Below are 21,867 nucleotides of genomic sequence, written 5' to 3'. Positions count from 1 at the left end.
GGCTTGGACAAAGGAGTGGGGATCTCACTAGCTCGGATTACGGCCCATTCAGGAAGTGATGCACTGAGATATACTCTGTAGGAGAAGGCAGATTTTACAGGCCTTCAAGGACAGGGCTTGAGTCACCCCGGGTTTAGTCCATCAGAAGGCAGAGGGTAGAACTCGACAAATAACGGATTTTTCAATGTGGTGGTCCACCTGAAAAATCTGAAGAAAAAAAAAATTGGTTAGTTTTGAACTGAAACTGATTTTTTTAAATCTTCGCCAAAATGAAAAACTTTTTAAAAAAAAATTTGTTCGGGTCAATTCAAACCAACATTTCAAAACAAAATGGTTTGCTTCAAAAATGTCAAAACTAAACACTTTTTGACTTTTTTTGAAAAAAATGTTCCTCATTCTTTTTTGTTTGACTGAAACTATTTGCCAAATTGTCCCTAATTCACAAGTGGTTTTGGTCACTCTGAAACTGCATTTTTCTGAGAATTTGCTATTTGAATAATGATGATGATGATGATTAATTAATATTCACCCAGCTCTACCAGAGGGACCCTATTGGCAGGACATCCACCCAACCAGAGGCCCAGCAGCATGTTAAAGTGGCTCTCTATTGCCTTTCCACAGTTGTGAATACCCCCCCATGGCTACTGCAATCTCCACACTGGAACATGATATAAAATGTGCAGCCCCTTGCACTAGCAGCAGAGACTTGCTGGGGAGTGGATAAAGGCCATAGCATTTAATCCATGAAAGACTAAGAAATGACAGTGTTTCTCCTTCCATCCCAGACAAGCTATGTTACCAGGACTCAGGTATATGGTTGCCCCTGTAGACTCAGCTTTTCTCTACTAAACAGCTTGGATGACTTGAACTGATGATGGCACTACAATGAATGCTGCAGGCAGTTAGTGCAGAAGTTTTGGATTTGGCAGGTCCAGTGCTGCACCTGGGCACTTGCAGTTTTTCTGGCCCTACTTTGCAAACTCAAGAGGTTTGGACAGTTCATTTTTAGAAATACATACAATTGCACATCTGAGCTGGATCGTACCCTCTGAACTCTTTGCTCCAATTCTTCACTAGTGAGAACTATTCTGTGGAAAAAGTCTTGTCAGTTAACTTGTAATCAGCTGGCTGGCCACCTCTGCAGTGATAGAGACATACAACTTTATACAGTGAGTCATGGATAAACAGTGGCATAATCTTTTGGTTTAATATATTTTAATTTCTTGCTGAGAAAAAATAGATATTAAGGGTCTGATTCTCCCCGGCCTCATACCCTGTGTAGTCATTTATACTTGCGCAAGCGTGCAAAATATTCTGGTTTGCTAGTTTTCATACCTCATTTGTAAATGATGCTGCAAGATGCGGGAGGGGGGATAGCTTAGTGGTTTGAGCATTGGCCTGCTAAACCCAGGGTTGTGAGTTCAATCCTTGAGGGGGCCATTTAGCCATCTGGGGCAAATGGGGATTGGGCAGTGGGTTGGACTAGATGATCTTCTGAGCTCCCTTCCAAGCCTGAGATTCTATGATTCTATGGTGGAGAATCAGGCCTTTTGAATCTGGAGGATGTTTTCCATTAAATTGTCTCTTCTTTTGTAGTTTCAGTATTAAAATGTAGTTTCTTTTTTATAACGTTAATCCTGTACCCATGCAAGAGCAAGATAGCTATGCTTTTAAATTTGCTCATATTTGGGGGCAAAATTACCTCCCAAAATGTCCCTTGAATTTTTACTGCCCCCCATACACCTCTTTCTTTGGCTGTCTGATCCACCTGCCTGAAATTACTGGCAGTATGTGCTTGGTTACAGTTGGGTAACATTTTATTCATGCTCCGTGATTCTTTTTTAAAAATTCGGTGTGTTCCCACACTCTTTGCAGCGGAGTGTAAATACCAGTTCCAGGCCTGGGGAGAATGTGACCTGAATACAGCCTTGAAGACTCGAACTGGGAACCTGAAGAGAGCCCTTCATAATGCTGACTGCCAGAAAATTGTCACCATCTCAAAGCCCTGTGGGAAGCTTACCAAACCCAAACCTCAAGGTACAACCCATTTGCTACCAGTAATGCACGATTCCGTTTAAATCCAGTCACTGCTGGAATCCCAGATGCCTTAATGGGAAGTCAAGAGTAGAGGAAGGATTGTAATTTCTTGTCCTTTCCCAGCCACAACACTGCTTCTGATCTCCCAGCCAGGACTAAGTATCCAAGCCATGCAGCCGTGGGGCCTTGACAGAGAGGTGGTATGAAGATTTAGAATCCCTCACTGAAACCCACTGCAAATGTACTGCCACCAGTTTGTTATAACTATGGGTGGTGATGATCTCATGGCTTCAGGGTACAGGAGCTCTTCCCACAACCCCTACGGATGGGAATACACCAATAGCAGGAAGAGAAAATGTTTCTAAAAATACAAATAACTTTTTTGCATCTCCTTTTTGTTAGACTTTTAACTGCCTGCTGACAAGCCAAGGCTTTCCCTTGGGATGAGAATAGCTTAAGGAACATTGTTCGCACAAGTCACAGGGAGAAAAGGTTATTCTCCCTGCTGCTCAGTGTGTCTAGAATAACATTGCAAAATCAATGAATGTTCTGTGCACTTTGGATCATGTGGTCTCAAGTCTAAGAGAAGTGTTCGGTAATGCAGGGGTGGCAGGAAGAAGGGGCTGTGTGTGTTGTCTCTTGCTGCAATTAACAATGCAATTCCCAGTTCGCGGACAGCCATATGTCCCACTAATTCATCCTTTTTCCATGTGTCACAGACTCTCTTGGTCAATATCAGACAAACTTGTTTTCTTTCTAATCACTTGGGCTTTTTAATGAACTCTTCTGCAGCAGCAGCAGGTACAGGATAATTTATAGTGGGCGCTTAGACTGCATGAAGTACCACTTTGTCTCAGACAATATGCCTCATGTAGACCACATAGGGCACATCACATGGCCATTTTTTTTGCTGGAACAGATGCTATTTTACTTAAAAACCAGCTGAGATTAAGCAGATTCCAGAGTTTCTTATTGCTTTCTTTCTCTGAATAAATATAAAAAAATACTATGTATGATTAAAAATGACAGGTGTCCCCTATATTAGCAACTCCCAAAGTGTCATCATTGGATCACTAGTGGTCCATAGAGTATTTGCTAATGGTCTGCTCCTTATGTATCAGATTATACATACTTCTTTAACTAAAGATTTTGTCTGTTTGTGTGTGTGAGAGAGAGAGAGAGAGAGAGAGCTTTACAATCAGTAGAGCTGTAGCTAATCTGCCGTGTGCATCATTCACAGAATTATCAGATGAGTTATGATTCTAGAATCTGGGTTGATGATGATGTTCGAAGGACCAAACTGGATTTTCAGAGACCAGCTGAGTTTGCTGCATTTGGGAGGTTATTGGATAAAGCTTCATCCTACACTACCAGAAGGCCTCTGTAATCCCTGTCCCCTCTGGTTGGTTGCTCTGTTCTGCAGCTTTGCTAAGTCAGCATTTTCTATCAATGACTGACAGAAGGGGGCAGAGCGAGACAAGCCGAACTGTGGTGGAGGAACACTTTGGGGGAGAGATGCGGTCAGATGGTGGAAAATCAGCCTTTACGCTTTGGAGTTTTTGTTAAAAAAAGAAAGCTTTGTTGGGATTATTGTAGCAGCCCTTGTTAAATTGGAACTGGCTTTCCTGAATCAGGATACTGAGTCACTCTATCAATGAATGGAGCTATATGAACAGAGAGAGGTCATGTAAGTTTGGACTACTCCAAACACAAAGGTTTTTGGGAGCTGAAATGCTGGTTACAGCAAGCCTGGCTGTGCTGCATAACTTAATCTGAAGACACAACTCCATGTGTTTTGACACAATGCAAATGAAAAATGGGTGTAAATGTAGGTCTTTGCCGTTAAAAATTATAGTAACTGAAGGGATAATTTATACTCTCAGATCTTCACTGGAGATCTTTATGGCACATTCCTGCACTCTACCCCCATGTCCAACTTCCATAGGCATAGGCAGGAGTTCTGTGTGGGAGTCAAGTGTAGAATACAATGGAGAAACTCAAGGTGGACAAGAAATCAACATAGTTGATCTAAGAGCAGAATTCTCCCGTGTGTGTGTGTGTAACAGGAACGCCATGTTAATTGGATTGTAAATGGTGGGTGGGTAGGGTGAGAAATTAGAATGTATTTCAGGAGGACATAAAAATCTAGGTGGAGTCTTTTTAGCTGACCCACAAAGTCTTCGCTGCTGAAATACCGAATGGGGCGAGACTATATTTTTGTTTCAGAAAGTGACTACATTCTTCATGAGGAAGAGGGAATTGTAAGATGGATTTCAGTGCCCACCTAGAATGGACTCGGGGACTAGATGGAGGAACAACTAAACTGCACTTTGTTTCCAGTTAGCCTGGGACCCTGTTTAATTTGTTAGGAGGAGAGAAACACGTTGTTTTGGAGCAGAGTAGTGCATGGAATGCTCTGTACCTACATGCTGCAACTTCTGTTAAGTGGGGGTGAACTGCAGTGTCATCGATTGGCTATTACTCCCACCAGGGATCACAAACAGCAGGAAGTATAGTGGCTGTTTGGTATCTGAGATCTTCTCCATCAGATTAATCTTTTTCACCTCTAACCATTATGCTTCAAGAACAGTATCTCTGTTCTTTACCAGCAGGAAGGTAAGCTCTGATTATCTCTCCAGCAGCGCTAGGCTGAAAGGAAGGAAACAAAGCAAGCAAACAACTGAATGTTGGAAATACAAAGTAGATTATCCTGTTTAAAGACAGACAGATAGAGAGAGAATTATTTGGGCTCAATTTCAAACCATAGGAACAGAGATATTGCCATATTAGATCAGATGGTCCATCTAGTCCAGTACCCTGGACATTGCCCAGGACCAAATGCTTGAGAGGAAGGTGTAAGTGCCCTGCTGTAAGCAGTTGTGGAATAACAGCCTCCTAAGCCCTAGTTGTTAGAGATAGGCTTACACCCTGAAGTTTGAGGATTTATATCCCTTCCAAAATTTCATTTAAAATATTTATTCCTAGAACTCTGATGCTCTCATTATCCATGTAAGCATCCAGTCTTTTCTTGAATCCTGCCAAGCTAGCTTCAGTGATATCTTGTTGAAATGAGTTCTGAAGGCTCCTTGTGTGTTCTGTGAAAAAGTATTTCCTTTTTTCATCCTTAAATTTGTCGCCTTTCAATTACATTGAATTTCCCTCTGTTCTGGTATTATGAGAGAGGGTGAATAGAAACTCCTGATCTACCTTCTTTAACCATCCAGTATTTTATATACTCTTATCATGTTCCCTCTTGTTTGCCTTCTCTCTATGCTAAATAGTCACAGTCTTTTCAACCTCACTTCATAAAAGTGTTTCCATGCTTCTAATATTTCTTATTACTCTTCCTTGAATTCTCCTATATTATTGCTAAATCCTTTTTTGAGATGAGTTGACTGAACTGAACACAGCATTTCAGGGAAGGGCCTGAAATATATTGATTTATATAAATAATGGCATTTAATAGTCTCTTTATTATTCACCATCCCATTCACTATGCATCTTTTTTATGACCACTTCTACGCATTGAGCAGAGATCTTCATTGAGCCGTCCAGAATGATACCCAAATCTTTTCTCTGGATTGATGCAATTAATTTAGACTCCAGTAAGGTGTATTGGTAGTTCACATTATTTCTTCCAGTGTGCAGTACTTTGAATTTTTTAGCACAGACTTAACCAAGTTAAGGGAATGGAACAGATGAAATTCACTCTCAAGTTTTTCATAGTCATCTCCAGTCTTAACTGACAATAATTTTGTATTATCTGCAAATGTTGCTACCTCACTGCTTATCCCCTTTTCCAGCTCATTAGTAATTACATTGAACAACACTGGTCCTAGGATGGAACCATATGTCTCCTATTGTTAACGTGAATATTCTCTTGGCCACTTCACAAGATCATTGTTTGATTTTCTACAAGATTGCTCTTTGTATTGCAAGAAGGAAAAGTGCATATAGAGAGGGAGAAAAATAAATGTTAAAGACTTCCCTTTAGCTGTCCCACTGGGAGGTATATATTTTGTTTTTTCTACGAACCTGTGTGAGCTCTAACAAAACTTCTGCTAAGCTAAATCAGTGCAGCTACTTATTAACCTCAGGCTTGGGAAACTGGTGACCTGGGCTTTTGTTCCCATTTTATACATTTTCTTTATTATTAACCAGTAGCCGTGGAAAGGCCTTAAAATGGTCTTCAAGCTGTGTCTAATCTGTCATTGTCTGATGGTGGAATTTCGTTAATTCAGATACCAATTTTAGAGCTTGGGAAGCTTGTTTCAAATGAAGCTATACTTCTTCCTCATCAGAAATTGATCCACCTCAGCATTCTTTCTTTGCTTGGTACTGCATAGCTGCCAACTTTAAGTATTGATTGTAGTCTGCGACACCCTCCATCTCAAGAAACTCTGCTGACTTTTAGCAAGAGAACCTACTGAATCAGAACCCACTACATTTTCTAATGGGCACTTTCCTCTGGAAGTTTGTTGGGGAGCTACAATAGCTGATGATCATGCCTTGATCCTGGGTTGGAGGGTCATCATATTTTGACACACCTACATCCCAGAATGAAAAATTTGATACATTCTTGAATTTGGTGCATTTTGATTGGGAAGTTGTTAGCACTCAGATTGTGATATCCCAGATGCCATAGTTTGTGTGTCTGTTGCATGAATGAGGCCATGAGAAAACATGTCATAGGCTGGGAGAGAGAAAGCAATATTTTTTATCATGGAATCCCAGCAGAAGCAACTGAAACTCCTCAAGCATATATAATCATACATTCTAACCAGTGTCTGCCATGCCAGTGATGTTCATGGTCTTTCTAAACTATGCTGACAGATATGAAGGAATCAGGTACTTCTGGTGAGCAGTTGCTCTAATGGCCAACTTGCGTTGATGAGCGGAAAGCATTGCCAATAAACTCCATCTGCCCTACTTCCTGGCCACCCAAACTTGACTGATGATTGTTCAGGTTTCAGTTGACCAGAAAGTAAAAGAATGAGTTATTGTCAGGTTTCAGAAAATATTTTTCCTTTGCTTCTCAGAGGGGAATAATTTATTTTCACTGAGCTTGGTTGTCTCATTGGGGGGTCTCTGTCTTTCCTTGCCTCTCACTTGCCCTGTCTTCCCATCTATCTTTCTCTCATATTTTTGACTGTTTGTTCTTCATATTAAAATAATATGAGATTAAATCATCAGTATATACCTATTATCTGGTCATATTTCAATGTAGCCCTCTTAATTTCTAACTCCATTGTGATGTTTTCTCTCTGATTTTTTTACACATATTTTCATCTTCTTCCCCATCCCCTCCTCCTTCCCATCTTTCTTCTTTATACATTTTTTATGTATCTGCTCTGAATTACCATGCTGTTACTCCACTCAGTCTCATCAGCCAGGATGACCAGTTAGTATTGCTCATGCTCCAAATACAGTTCACCAACTTGTATTTGCAACTTCCAACCACTCTCATCTTTAATGCCAGGGTGTGGCCTGAGGAAGATTTCAAGTCCCAGCATCCAATATTCCAGAAGGTTGCTTGAATCAACCTTCTATGAACATTGGCTTATGTTACCTTAAATACCTGTGGGTTTCCATATTACAGGTAAAGGTGGCTGCAGTCTGCTCCAGTAAAACAGATAAGGGGCAGCCCTGGGGCTCTTGGCAAGTTGTCAATGCAATTCTCTCTTTTTCTCAAAGTGTGGGTGTCCATACCCCAGAGGGAATATAATCCTCTTTGTATTCTTGCTTATATCATGTCTTCTGGGCACCTTGGGTAGGGTTTACAATACTAATGCTAATATTCTGCAGTACATAGTGTGTTTTATCTAAGAATCTTTACAGACAACAATTAGCTAATCCTCACAACACCCCTGCAGGTGAGGGAAATGCTATGATCCCCATTGTGGAGAGGCATGGTCTGAGATATAGAAATGACTTGTCCAAGGTCACACACAGAATCAGTGGCAGATCCAGGAACAGAATGAAGAACACTTGACAAGTTCTATACTTGGAGCAGTGGCTGCTGCTTCCTTTTGTTTCCAGTTCCCATGTTTATTAAAACAGCATGATTTTTCAGGGTGAATATGGTGTATCTCTATCTCCATTGTAATTTTTGCTATGGAGTGAGCAATCTGAGCCGATTCAAGATACTAATGTTTTGTTTGTACTCAGGCTGCTTGACAGGAAGTTATTTTACATCTTCCTTTAGAAGGTGCCAAAATATATAGCTGGACCTTGTTGAGCAGATATACCAGCAATCAAATGAGCTGTCTGCCTCCTTGCTATGCTGGAGACACAAGGAGGGGGGAGGTAATATCTTTTATTGGACCAACTTTTGTTGGTAGAAGAGAGATGTGTTCACAGAGGAGATGTACACAGAGGCTCTTCTTCAGGTCCTTGCTATGCTGTCAGGCTGGATTGTGCTCTGGAAGCAAAATATACCAGGTGCCTGTTGCTATAATGCATCTGACACCATAGCAGGAGACTGGATATCCAGCTGCAGACAGGATGCACGGCTAACCATTGTGTCACCAGAACAGATTGTCTACTATTTTGGCAAAATGACTTTGCTGCCAGTTAGTCGCAGGAGCAGACTGTGGTGTTGTCTGAATGGATCACTGACCTGATATACAACTACTTATTGCTCAAGCAGACTGGCTGCCATACTGGTACAAAGGACCACCTGACTGACCCTGTTGTGGGAGTGGATGATCTGCCATGTTGGTAGATTGGACGGTGCACTCTGTACTGTGCCCTCTCCCATTATAAAGGATGAAATATATATCCCCGCTTCTGAGGGGAAAAAGATTCGTGAGCACTAGGAACTTTAAAAAAAAATTATAAAGATGCTGAAATCACAGGCCTCACAGTCTGGGCTCCTTCTCCCTCTGTAAATTCCAGGACTCCCAGCCTTTAATGTAACTCATTAGTCATGCATACATAGCATAATAATTAGTGCTATAGAAGGCAGACTAATAGGTTGCTGCTCAAACTAATGAGATATAAAAATGAGGGATTTTCTCACTTTAGGCAAACAGCTGTGACAGTGAAACAGTAAAGGAAAAAGCATAATTTTGGGGCTCTTCCAAACCTTGGAGTTGGTTTCCTAAAAAATGGCTCCCATCTTCTGAGGGAGAAACTTCTCTTTTTCACTCCAGCTACATAGGTGCTATACCAGGGTTGGAAAATATAGCAGTCGGAGTTCTACAATGCTGCCCAAACAGGTCTTCCTCTTTATCTGCAGTGTATGCCGTATGGGACCTGCAGGGCCTGGTATTTATTATTTGTGTTTGCAGCAGTGTCAACAGACCCAAACTGTGGGTTTCATTGTGTTAGGCACTGTATAAACACCAAGAGTATGTCTACCCTGTAATCGGGAGATGTGATTGTGGACATCCCTAAGCCAGATTTGATCTAGCTAGATCAGTGGTTGTCAAGGGTCCTTCCCCACTCTGAACTCTAGGGTACAGATGTGGGGACCTGCATGCAAGAACCCCTAAGCTTATTTTTACCAGCTTAGGTTAAAACTTTCCCAAGGTACAAACTTTGCCTTGTCCTTGAACCGTATGCTGCCACCACCAAGCATTTTAACCAAAGAACAGGGAAAGAGCCTACTTGGAGATGTCTTCCCACAAAATATCCCCCCAAGCCCTACACCCCCTTTCCAGGGGAAGGCTTGATAAGAATCCTCACCAATTTGTACAGGTGAACACAGACCCAAACCCTTGGCTCTTAAGAACAATGAAAAATCAATCAGGTTCTTAAAAGAAGAATTTTAATTAAAGAAAAGGTAAAAGAATCACCTCTGTAAAATCAGGATGGTAAATACCTTACAGGGTAATCAGATTCAAAACATAGAGAATCCCTCTAGGCAAAACCTTAAGTTACAAAAAGACACAAAAACAGGAATATACATTCCATCCAGCACAGCTTATTTTACCAGCCATTAAACAAAAGGAAATCTAACCCATTTCTAGCTAGATTACTTACTAACTTAACAGAAGTTGGAAGGCTTGCATTTCTGATCTGTTCCCGGCAAAAGCATCACACAGCCAGCCAGACCCTTTGTCCCCCTCCCCCTCCAGCTTTGAAAGTATCTTGTCTCCTCATTGGTCATTTTGGTCAGGTGCCAGCAAGGTTATCTTAGCTTCTTATCCCTTTACAGGTGAGAGGGTTTTGCCTCTGGCCAGGAGGGATTTTATAGCACGGTATATAGAAAGGTCGTTACCCTTCCCTTTATATTTATGACAGTGGTTCTCAACTGAGGTCCACCGCTCGTTCAGGGAAAGCCCCTGGCGAGCTGGGCCAGTTTGTTTACCTGCCATGTCCGCAGGTTTGGCTGATTGTGGCTCCCTCTGGCCGCGGTTCACCACTGCAGGCCAACGGGGGCTGCAGAAAGCAGCGCGGGCCAAGGGACGTGCTGGCCGCCCTTCCCGCAGCCCCCATCGGTCTGGAGCAGTGAACCGCAGCCAGTGAGAACCACGATCGGCCGAACCTGCGGACGCGGCAGGTAAACAAACCGGCCCAGCGTGCCAGGGTCTTTCGCTGAACAAGCGGTGGACCACAGCTGAGAACCACTGAGCTAGATCAAAGCTAGCTCGAGTAATAATAGCAGTGAAGCCACAGTGGCTTGAGCTATTCCAGTCCACCTGGGACGCTGGGTACGTTCTCAAGGGGCTAGCCTATGCCACAGCCCTTGCTGCCATGGCATCACTGCTATTGTTAGCGGAGCTAGCTTTGATCTAGCTAGATTCCAGTCAGCTCAGGTGTGTGTGCACGTGCTCCAGTCACACTTCCCAACTGCAGTGTATACATCCCAAAGTGAGAGACAGCGGCTGCTCTGAAGAGTTTATGGTCTGAAGAGCTCAGACAGACAAAAGGCAGGCAGAGAAAAAGCAGCCCAGAGAGGTAAGGTGACTGTCCCAAGGCTGTGGCAGAGCCAGGATTAGAATCCAGGTCTCCTACCCCAAGAGTTCCATCTTGACATAGGTGGAAGACTACTCAGCTCAAGATGGTACACTGCTTGCTGGGAACTATAGTCTCTGTGAGACATATTTCTGTGTATCGGCCACTGCTTCTGCAGATGGAGTCAAGGAGATTTTTGCCATTGATTTTGATGGAAGCAGGAATAGATTGTAAAAGAGAAGATTGGCTACAGTCTGGGCTAGTCTTGGGCTGCTGGCAAGGAGCCAATGAAGCCCTCAATTGGTAATGTTGGGGTGTCCTTGATTTGGTTGCCTTTGATGGTGACTTGTCAGCACTTCCTGCTCAGGTCTCTCTGGGACCTCCAGCTTTGTCCTCCTTATATGGGTACCTTTGAGAAATCCGAATGTTGGACAAATTGCTAACATCTCCATAGAATCAAAAGGTAACATTTATGTGGTTTGACCCATGCAGAAGTCGCCTCTAATCCAGAAGAAAGAAAATGTGTTCGGGGAGGGAGAAAGAAGAGGCAGATTTTTTTTTAAGCTTTGAAAGAACATTATTTTTCAAAACCTCATATTCTCAGATATTTCACAATCCTGCAGAGGTCTTTAAAAAAAACCCCAGAATTCTAAAAGCTTCCTGGAATACTGAGTTTCATCATTCTTTCATTTTTTGATTTGTATGTCTGATTTCTTTTTGTGTGCTGCCCCAAATGGTGAAAAAGCCTAAATGCCATATGGCTGCTGATTAACCCTTTGGGACCACAAAAGTCTCTGTTAGCCTTAATGCAAAACTTTGTGCATGAAAAGTTTAACCATCTGAGTATCCTGATGCTTTTACATGTTCCTTGCCTCGCTCTCCTCCTGGCTTTCAGCCGCACATCCAGTCTGCTTTGGCATTCATCAGTGCCTTTCAGCAGCAAATGGGCCTGAAGCTGTGGGATTTATTGGGATAAAAGATATGCCATCAGCAAATGTTTACACTCATTACCATTCCAAGCAGTGAGAGACCTCCCTTTCCTTCTTTCTCTCCTTTCTCTTTCTTTCTTCTTCACTTCCTTCCTTTTTATCCTTCCTTCTTCCCCTTTCTTTCTCTCTCCATCTCCTGCTCTCTGTCTTTTCTTCTTGTCACAGAAGCCTTGAAGCCAGCTCCTTGGAGTGTGGATCACTGATTAAAGCAGAGCCTGTGTCCTTAGTTCATAACACAGGTATAATCTGTGGGCAGATGCAGCAAGCTTGACAGAGAAATGCACAGAGCTCTTTAACAAATATTCTTTCCCCAGTTTCAGTAAATCACAAGCAAATTATTTTCTGTTAAATTGCCATTTACCAACCATGGGTAATATATAGTGGCAGCCTACCTGTCAAGCTTTCTAGTCATTTTTCTACATGCACCTTTGTGCTTTTGGTTGTTCAGCAGTATCCGATTGGTGTGTGAACACAGAGAGTAAAACCAGAAACAACACGTTGCCCTTGATCCACATGTACACCCTCCCATTGGCATTAATGACAGTTCCTGTGAGTCTGAAAGTCAGGGATTTTGTGGCTTAAATCCTGCTGGATGCTTGGAGGGGACTGAGCACTCCTCTGGTCATCACTTTCCTTTCTTCCTACATCAGTCACAGAATGTTTCTTGCACGTACACCTGGAAGGGCTCCAGCAGTGTTGCCAACAATAACAATTTTATCGCTGGTCTTACAATATTTGGTATTTTCTAAAAGCCCCAGCTCCTGGAGTCAGGTAATTATATGAAAATCTCAGCTTTCACTTTAAAAGAAAAGGAAGTTCTTAGCTTTTGTGGTTGCAGAAAAAAGCCTGAAAATGTGACCGAGTATAACCTTAAAGGCTTAAATACTAGAATGTGAAGAAAAGGAATCCCAAATTATTATCATTCTTATTAAATCTCATCATTTCAAAGCCAATTTTGTGGTTTTTCAGGGCCTTACTCCTAATTTTTGAATGTTTGGGGTTGGTGATACTGCTCCTGTGACTGGCTTTCTGGTGTCATCATGAATATGCCTGAACAGGCAGAGCATTTTGGTTCAAATACGTGTTTGACTCCTTGTGGCTTATGTTCCTGGGACAGGAAATCTCATTAAAACATTGCCTTTCTCACAGGATCATAGCACTGAGCACTGAATCCACGCTGAATGCAGGAAATGCAGAGGTGCACAAAAACTAAAATGGAGTAAATGGACTTTTTAGTTCCTCCAAGTTTCAGTTCAGGTTTGACTCCCACTTTAGATAAACAGATGTTCAAAGTGCTCCTTTTTTTAATTTGAAACCTGTACCATGATGCTCTTATATAGTTTCAATATGATGAAAGGGCAATTTTCTGGGAAAAAATGCCTATGACTGAAATTATGATGATGATGTATTTATTATTTATTTAATCATGTTTATTATGGTAGTGCCTAAGGACCAACTGAGAATGGGGCCCCACTGTGCTAAGTGCTATACATACAAGAATAGTAGAAAGTCCCTGCCCCAAACAGCATAAAGTGTACATAGAAAAGACAGACACAGATAAGAGGGAAAGAGAGATTTTTGTCAGTTAGCCATGTTTGTCAAACTGTATTTAGGTCTGAAAAAGGTTATTTTCACCAGTTCAAAAAGATTTCCATGTTTTATTGCATTCTGCTGAGTAAAAAGTGGCTTATTCTTAAAGATTCAGACATGCATAGAGAGAGTGTTGCTATCAAATGATGGTGGTTTCTAAATAAGGGACTGAGCCTGCTGCCAGTGAAATCAATGGAATGTTTGTCACTGGCCCCTGTGGGAACAGGATCAGACCCATGGTGGCTCTGTTCTAATCAAAGACAGTTCCTGAGCCTGGAACCCTTACTGAAGTGAATACTCCTTATGCATGGGACTACTCTGATGAGTAAGGACTGCTGGTGTGATTAATGGTTGCAGGATTAAATCCATATACAGCCACACAATTCGCTCTTTCTGAGGTGTATTTGTATGCAATGCAATGATAGGCTATTTCTTTATTTGGAGGAAATGCTTTGGGTTCCAGCAAGTGGCTATTTCACTGTGAAGCACACTTGATTGCCATTCTGTGTCTGTATTACCAATTGTCGTGAATTCTGTCGTTGCATGTGTACTGCCTCGTATTCTGGTTTCTACTTGGGTTGGGGCATTGACATACTATTGTGGTTTCCAGCTGGACAGGGGTATTGGGAAGTATTTCAGAAGTGATTGGGGGGAAGAGGGAAAACATAGTGTCAAGTTTTAGGTACACACTTTTTGCTAAACATCCAGACAAAATGTTAATAACTAGAGCTGTGTGAATAACTGATATTTTGGGTTTGCTGCCTGTACCGAAAAAAAAATTGGTTTGAGTTGAACCAAAACAATTTTTTCTTTAATTTTTCAGTGTACTGAACAATTGAAAAGATAAATAATTTTGAATGGAATTAAATGTTTCATTGTCCCCAAAATGTTTCATTTTCAAGCTTTTAAAAACTAATATTTTTTTAAAAATAAAATTGAAGTAAATTTCCAAATGAAAGTTGTTTTGATTTAAAAAAAAAAAAAAGGAAAGGTTTTATTTTGAAAATGTCGACACAAAATATGTCCAGGGGGAATAATAAGTTTTTTTAACTGAAACTGTTTTGGTTGACTCGAATTTGTATTTTGCATTGAAAAAAAAATTAGTTTGAAAATTTTTGCTGAGGTCTGTTAAATCCACTTTAGTTGGATTTAGTTAAAATAGTTGGGGCCATACCTGGCCCACCCTTTGGTTCCTTTCTGCTGCTCCAGTGAAGCAAGGAGACTGCAAAGTGGACCTAATAGGGCAGCTAAGGGTTCCTCTGATAAGAGAGAATCCCCATCTGGCATAGAGATGGTGTAACAGTCTTTGTACTCCCTCCGCTGGCTCCCCAGCATAGTGTATGTGTTGGGGCAGAGCCAGAGGGAGAGGGCAGGTCTGGGCTACTGATACATTCCAGCAAACCCCAGTCAGATTAATAGCTCCTATGGGAGACCATAGATGTGGCAAACAGCCCCCTCTGCCATTTTGTGTGCTGAGTACAGTTTGACTGAACTCGAGGATCAAGCCCTTTATTTGTTAACTTTTACCTTACTGATGCCATTGACTTCTTTAGTGGGGCTCCTCCTGCATTGCAGTGAGCGGTGCCTGAGGTGCCTTTAAGTGAATGCTGCAGCGGGTAAATTCAAGTTAGAATTACATGTGAGTGGGTAGGCACCTGCCTCTCATCTGTTCATAGCTCCTCATAACAGCTCTGGTGATTATAACTAACACATGTCAGGTGCAAACACATTCCCCATGGCCAGCGCACAGCTGATGTGCAGAGTCTGTGACTTCCTCTTTGCAAATATGGCATTCATTCAGTGGAAAAGCTGCAGGAGCCTGCTGCTCACGCAGAGCACTTGCAGAGCTGGCAGTGTTTTAGTTTCAACCAAAACTGCCTCCCCTGGCATCTCCTGATTCAGTGCTGCGCAGCCGAGAGAGAGCGAGAGCAGGGATGGTTAGCATTGGCAACAGCAGTGCAGTGCCTCTTCCATCCCAAAGGCTCATTATCACTGGAGACAGCTTGACCAATTACTGCAGAAGGCAGGCTGAGACCACATTAAAAAGCCTAATAGGAAATGTGGTCCCCACCTAATGTTCTGAAGTTAAGGTCTTGCGTCCAATCTGTGCTAAGGTGAATCAGACCCAGACGGCTTCTCATGCCTGGGATAGGAACATGAAAAAGTGGCTTATCAGATACTGGGTATCCAATGGATCTTTCCCTCGCTTCCCCTTGTTCAGCAGATATGGGGGAATGAGACTGTAGAGGGTTCAGCTAATTTGCCAGTGCCCTGGGAGCCAGTCAGGGCTTCCTGACAAGGGGTCAGCTCTGGTACGACTAGCATTGTGACCCTTCAGTCACATCAGACTGCCACAGGCAGGAAACTAGCGCAGGGCTGAGTGAGCAAGGTGGCATGGGTTCCTGTGCGGCCCCAGAAGCTGACTTGCTATTGTACAATACAAGTTACTTTTCGAGTGTGGAATTAGGAGGAAGATGGAAATGAGAGCCACACAGCTGCAGAGCTGTGGGTTGAACAGTGGTCAAAGATGAATAAAATACAATTCAAAGCAGCTTCCCAACTTGTTAACTGTGGAGATGCTACAATCTATAATCTCTGCAATAAGGAGAGGAGCGTAGCAGTTGTTACTAGACATGAGTAGTGGTAACCAGCAGGGTCTGAATACACAAACCAACGTTTTCAAACCTGACTGCCTAAAATTAGACTCCTAAATCCATGGTTAGGCAGCTGGGCCTAAGGCCTTTCAAATGAGCCTAAGGCCTGGTCTATGTACCAGTATAACATTCAATTAGGGGTGTGATTTTTTGTTTTTAACTGATACGTTTATACCAGTACAACTCCCAGCGTGGACAGTTGTATTGACAGAAAGGTGCAATACATTGGCATAGTCTTTCCCCTTCTCATGTGAGAATAAGGGCTCGTCTACACTTACAATGCCACAGTGGTGCTGCTGTAGTGCTTCAGAGAAGATGCTACCTATGCCGATGGGGTAGGTAATCCACTTCCCCAAGAGGTAGTAGCAGGTCAACGGAAGAATCTGTGGACAAGTAACTCACCCTCTTCCATCTCCAATGCTTTTAGCAAATTTTAGTTGAAGTCTGCATTATTTTCTTCTGCTACCTCTGAGTCTGAGTAGATTTTACAAATTCCACAGCTTGTCTAATTGAGGGGGAGTAGCTGTTACTTTGCTCTAGTGGAAGGGGAGAGAGAGAGAGAGACTGGTCTCTTCAGAGTGCCCTTTGTATCATTCAGGAGGGTCAGTAACACTATGCCCCATCTTTACCAATTACTGCTCAGGGCTGGTGTACACTGAACACATGCATTGTCATAACTATGTTTCTCAGGGGAGTGAAAAATCCACACCCCTATGAGATGTAGCTGTGCCGACCCAACCTCCGGTGTAGACAGCACTAGGTCGATGGAAGAATTTTTTACCTACCACCTCTCAGGGAGGTGGATTAACAAGGCTGACGGGAGAATTCCTCCCATCACTGTAGGTAATGTCTACACTGAAGTGCGGCTGCAGCTATGCTGCTGTGGCGGTTTAAGTGAAGACGTACTCTTCGAGTTAGGCCTGGTTGACACTAGAAAATTAGGTTGGTTTAACTACATCCGTCAGGGTATGAAAAATCCACATCCCTGAGCAGCATATCAACCTAATCCCTCCTGTCAGCATAGGTAGTGTCTACACCAGAGGGGCTCAAACTCAATCTACCTTAGGGCCAGGGCCAGTCCTCAAATCCTCCCAGCAGGCCAATAATGTGACTGAAAATGGCATTCAGAAAAGAAAATGTTTATATTGTAATTTTTTATTTCAAATTTCTCAGAAATAATAAAACTGTCCTACATTTTTATACAATTCTTCACCCGCCAGAGAGTCTTAATGTTTGCCAGACACCTGGCAATGCGTCAGTTCTGTCAGTTTGTTGATGTTTGGCCTCAGTGACTGAGCAGTTGAATGCTTCAGCATTGCAGCAAGGTGGGCATCAGAGACTTGTGTTCGGTATTTTGACTTGTTTATATTCACTGTGGGAAAAAGTCATGCTGCCTCCATGGCTGACTCTGCCCAGCAGCTAATGATGCTGCCTCCATGGCTGACTCTGCCAGGCGACTACTGATGATATCGCTGTCCTCTCCCCCAGCCAATGGGAGCTGCAGAGGGCAGCGCCTGCCGCAGATGTTGCCGGCAGCGAGGCTGCATGCGTCTCTCCTCCGCGGGCCGCAGCGGGGAGGTTCTTGGCCGCAGATGGCCCGCGGGCCGGGACTTTGAGACCCCCGGTCTACACTGAAGCCCTGTGGCTGCACTGCACTGCAGTGTTTTTCGTGTAGACAAGCCCTTACTTAGCACATTCTGTGGGTGGCAAGGGAGATGAAGTGAAAAATGGATGCTGGAGCTCTGGGGATTTCATGGTCTTCTATCCTTTCCTGAGGTTGGTGCCCCCTTTTGCTTCAGTAACCAAGAAATAGGAGAGAGGTTCCCCCTGTGATCTTTCTGCTCAAGATACTCAGAGCCAGATCCTAAGCTGGTGTAAAACAGGGTAGCTTCAGTGGAACTATGCAGATTTACCTGAGTGGATGAGTCCCAGATCATCAAGTTGAATGATCCAATCAGAGTAAAAAGTCATACCCAGCCATCTGACTCAGGACTCTCAAGTGCTAGTGAAGAACACTAACCAAATGCCCACCTGGCAAACTCCTGGCTTGGAGGCTGCCTTTTGGCCTGTGATTTCAATACGGATTTTTCCTATAAAGGGAAGAAGTGATGGTGCGATTTGATGGAGAGTGATGCCTAGTGGTTAAAGCAGGGTCGGACAGCTAGGACTCTTGAGTTGTGTTCCCAGTTCTGCCAGTACTTGCTGTGTGGTCCTGGGCAAGAAGCTTAACTGTGCCATGCCTCAGTTTCTTCATATGTATACTGGTATAAATATATACGGTATTGTATTTCACAGTGGCATTGTGAGGATTAAGTAATATTTGTAGAGAGGTTTGTGATCCACCAATGAAAAATGACATACAAGAGTAGTCCAAGTGTCATGCTGTCTGGAGTGACTCATGACCAAGAGTGCCAACCTCAGGGCAGACTGTCAAAAAACAGGGCAGACACCCCACACTGGCTGTATGTTCTATAATTAGATTTCACCAATGCAGAAACAAATGTGAACTCCCAAAGTACTATAATAGTTTTATAACTATTAACTAGGGTCACAGACAGTCCCCTAAGACACTCCAGTCCAGGGGCGGGTAAACTTTTTGGCCTGAGGGCTGCACTGGGTTTCTGAAATTGTATGGAGGGCCAGTTAGGGGAGGCTGTGCCCCTGGCCCCATCTGACCCCTCCCCCCGCTTCTCGCCCCCTGACGGCTCCCCCGGGACTCCTGCCCCATCCATGCCCCCTGCTCTCTGTCCCCTGACTGCCCCAGGACCTCCCGCTCCTAACTGCCCCCCGCTGCCCCATCCAACCCCCCTTCTCCTTCCTGACTGCTGCCCCATCCAACCACCCCTTCTCCCTGGACCCCCTGCCCCTAACTGCCCCCCACCACCCCCTCCAACCACCGTCTCCTTCCTGACTGCGCCCCCCCCCGGGACCCCTGCTCCATCCAACCACCCCTTCTCCCTGACAGCCCCCAGACCCCCCACCCCTAACTGCCCCCCACTGCCCCATCCAACTCCCCCTCTCCTTCCTTACTGCCCCCCTGGGACCCCTGCCCTCATTCAACCACCCTGTTCCCCGCCCGCTGACTGCCCTGACCTCTATCCACACCCCCGGCCCCTGACCACCCCCTGAACTCCCCTGCCCTCTATCCAACTCTCCCTGCCCCCTGACCGCGCTGCCTGGAGCGCCGGTGGCTGGCAGCGCTACAGCCATGCTGCCCAGAGCACCAGGACAGGCAGCCGTGCCATGCAGCGCAGAGCACTGGGTCCGACCGGGCTCTGCAGCTGCGCTGCCCGAGGCGCTCGCAGCCCGGCCGCCCAGAGCATTGCGCCAGTGGCAAGGAACCAGTCACTTACCCTAGTTCAATTTGTACCTTAGATCTCATACCAAAGGCAATGCTGGTAGCCAATCCTGTAGTAAAATAACTAAAGGTTTATTAACTAGGAATAAGAAGTAAGAGAGTTCTTTACAGGACAGAGCAAGCAAGCATCTATACACAAATGAGTTTCAGTGTGTGATTCAAAAGGTGACAGAGCTGTAGTAATCTGCCCATTCAAAATGTCTTTCAGGACTAACCCATGCCAAGCAGCACGGGGATCTCTTTGCTTATGTTTAGGAATCTTTGCCCCTCCCGATCTAGACAGCATAAGAGAGATTCAGTTTCTCCTTGTCAGGGATTTTTATCCTCTCCACTCCAGAATCCAAACCTGATGGGATAAGTTCATGCACAGGTCTCTCCTTCCTGGAGAGAGTTAGGAAAGCAGTTAAGAGGGTCTCTCTCTGTCCTTTGATGCTCCACAATACCTCATTTGCCAACAATGGGCCATCTTGTGTGCTGGGTGAGCACTTTGCCTTAATTACTGCTTCTTTTCCTGTTTAGTGAGTTACACAATTACAGAGGTTTACAAGGCAAACACTTAGAACTTTATAGTATGGGCTGCAGCCATTGATCTTACTTATAACCACAGAGGTTATAAATGAGATCAATACATGCTGCATCCTACAAGCATTTTATAAAGTCTAAACACATTCTTAGTAACTTAACATCTCACATCTGTTTTGATAATGCTGACACACAGGTACGCAGAATTGGTTTCCAGCTATCCATTTGTATGTGTTCAGTAAGGCCTGGAGCCTTGTCATGAGCTGGCATCTGGTCTGCCAGCATCACACCATGCACTTCCCCTAACCCCGAAACTCCTCTTGTTCATAATCTTTTGCTAGGCTACACTATGAACTTGATTTATCTATAAAAGACCATGACACAGGAACCTTAAATTAAACTTATACTGTTGTTTCCTCACTCACCCAATGCTAGCCATGTACTACTCCATACCCCTTGGCGACAAAACTCTTGGTGACTACAGCCCAAGCCAACAGTGGATGCATTTTGTGTCTGAGCTTGGACTGGATTTTAAATGTGCACAGGTGCTGTTCTGAACAAAAAGGGAAGACACTGGCAGAACAGGGCCCAGAGAAGCGAGAGAGCTTTCTCACCACCCTCTGGAGTTGCTCTCACCTTCGGAGAAAGCCAAATGAAACAGAAAGGAAATGAGGGAGGTGTGGGAGTGCAAAGCTTTTCTCCAGCTCTCCACTGAGCCGTGACCAGGTTTCTCTAGTTGCTGCCTGCTGTTTTCTTATTTTCTAAGCAAGTCCCCAAGACAATGCCTTGCATGCCAAATGTAGTCATCCAATCAGATAGAAAAGGTTCTGTGCACACCCTGGTCCTTCCTTCTTTTTTATTTTTCTTCCCTGGCTCCGAAATAACAGCTCTTGTGTCTATAGAGAAGATAAGGGAAAAAAGCTTCTCTTACCTGCCTGAGCACTGGGTTAAGTGGTTTTTTTGTGTGTACTGTATTTAGCTATTAATATTTTTCATTGTTGTCATCTTGGCAGAACCCAAGAAGAAGAAAAAGGAAGGCAAGAAACAGGAGAAGATGCTGGATTAATAGAAGCCATGCTGGGCAGCAGGAGAAAGGGACATCATCAAGCATGATCAGTTAACAGTTTCATTTACATCTAGGCGATTTACCCTAAAATTATTTATAGCTTAATTGTACAATAGGAGGAAACACACACACACACACCTTTTTAAAATTTTACTCTAGTATTTTTTAATGTATAACCCTAACAACATTTTAGAGGCCTGCAATAAAGAACTGTAATTTCATTCAGAAAATTATTACTACTGTATATTGAACAATGTAGGGTATTTTAAGGTATTTTTTCCCCTCAAGTCTTATTTTAGATGTTGATCCAGACAAATTACTCCATGCAGGCAGAGCCTTGAGCCTGTGGAAGTCAGTGGGGCAGTGTGTGGGAGCAGGAGTCTGCCTATATGCAGTAATGTGTAGGATTCAGGCCTTAGATCTGAAACAAACAGGACTTTGGGGGTGGAGGTGTGGGGGCTGGGGGAGTCTTTTAAAATTCTTGTCACAACTAGAGAACGGTGTGGAAACTGTCCGTTTGGGGTGGGTGGGAAGGTTTAGTATTTGCTGGCAAAAAGTAAGAGGGGGGGTGGGACAGTAAGTATTCAGATCAAAATACTACTGTTTAAAATCTCATTGTTTCTACCATTGGCACTTTATTGGCAGCAAGAATGGTGAAATCCTCTCTCTAGAAAGCTGAGGTTGGCAAAGTCCTCAATTTTCAGTGTGGCACTTGGCTGAAAAAGTGCTTGGGATAGTGAAACAACACCA

General features: G+C 43.6%; 1 protein-coding gene across 2 annotated transcripts in view; it reads left to right on the top strand.

Annotated features, from left to right (window-relative positions):
• Window positions 1-21,347, top strand: part of PTN (pleiotrophin) — a 111,640-nt gene extending 90,293 nt beyond the window's left edge. For both annotated transcript variants that reach the window (XM_084617562.1, XM_084617563.1), the window contains exons 4-5: window positions 1,876-2,037; window positions 21,065-21,347. In XM_084617562.1, coding sequence (XP_084473688.1) covers window positions 1,876-2,037; window positions 21,065-21,117 — 215 coding nt within the window. In that variant the 3' untranslated portion in view covers window positions 21,118-21,347. The remainder of the gene's footprint in view (window positions 1-1,875; window positions 2,038-21,064) is intronic.
• Window positions 21,348-21,867: the final 520 nt, after the last annotated feature.

The sequence above is a fragment of the Lepidochelys olivacea genome (assembly GCF_965140295.1).
Source record: "Lepidochelys olivacea isolate rLepOli2 genome assembly, chromosome: 1".
NCBI lineage: Eukaryota > Metazoa > Chordata > Testudines > Cheloniidae > Lepidochelys > Lepidochelys olivacea.
This window is presented reverse-complemented; position numbering and strand designations above follow the sequence as displayed.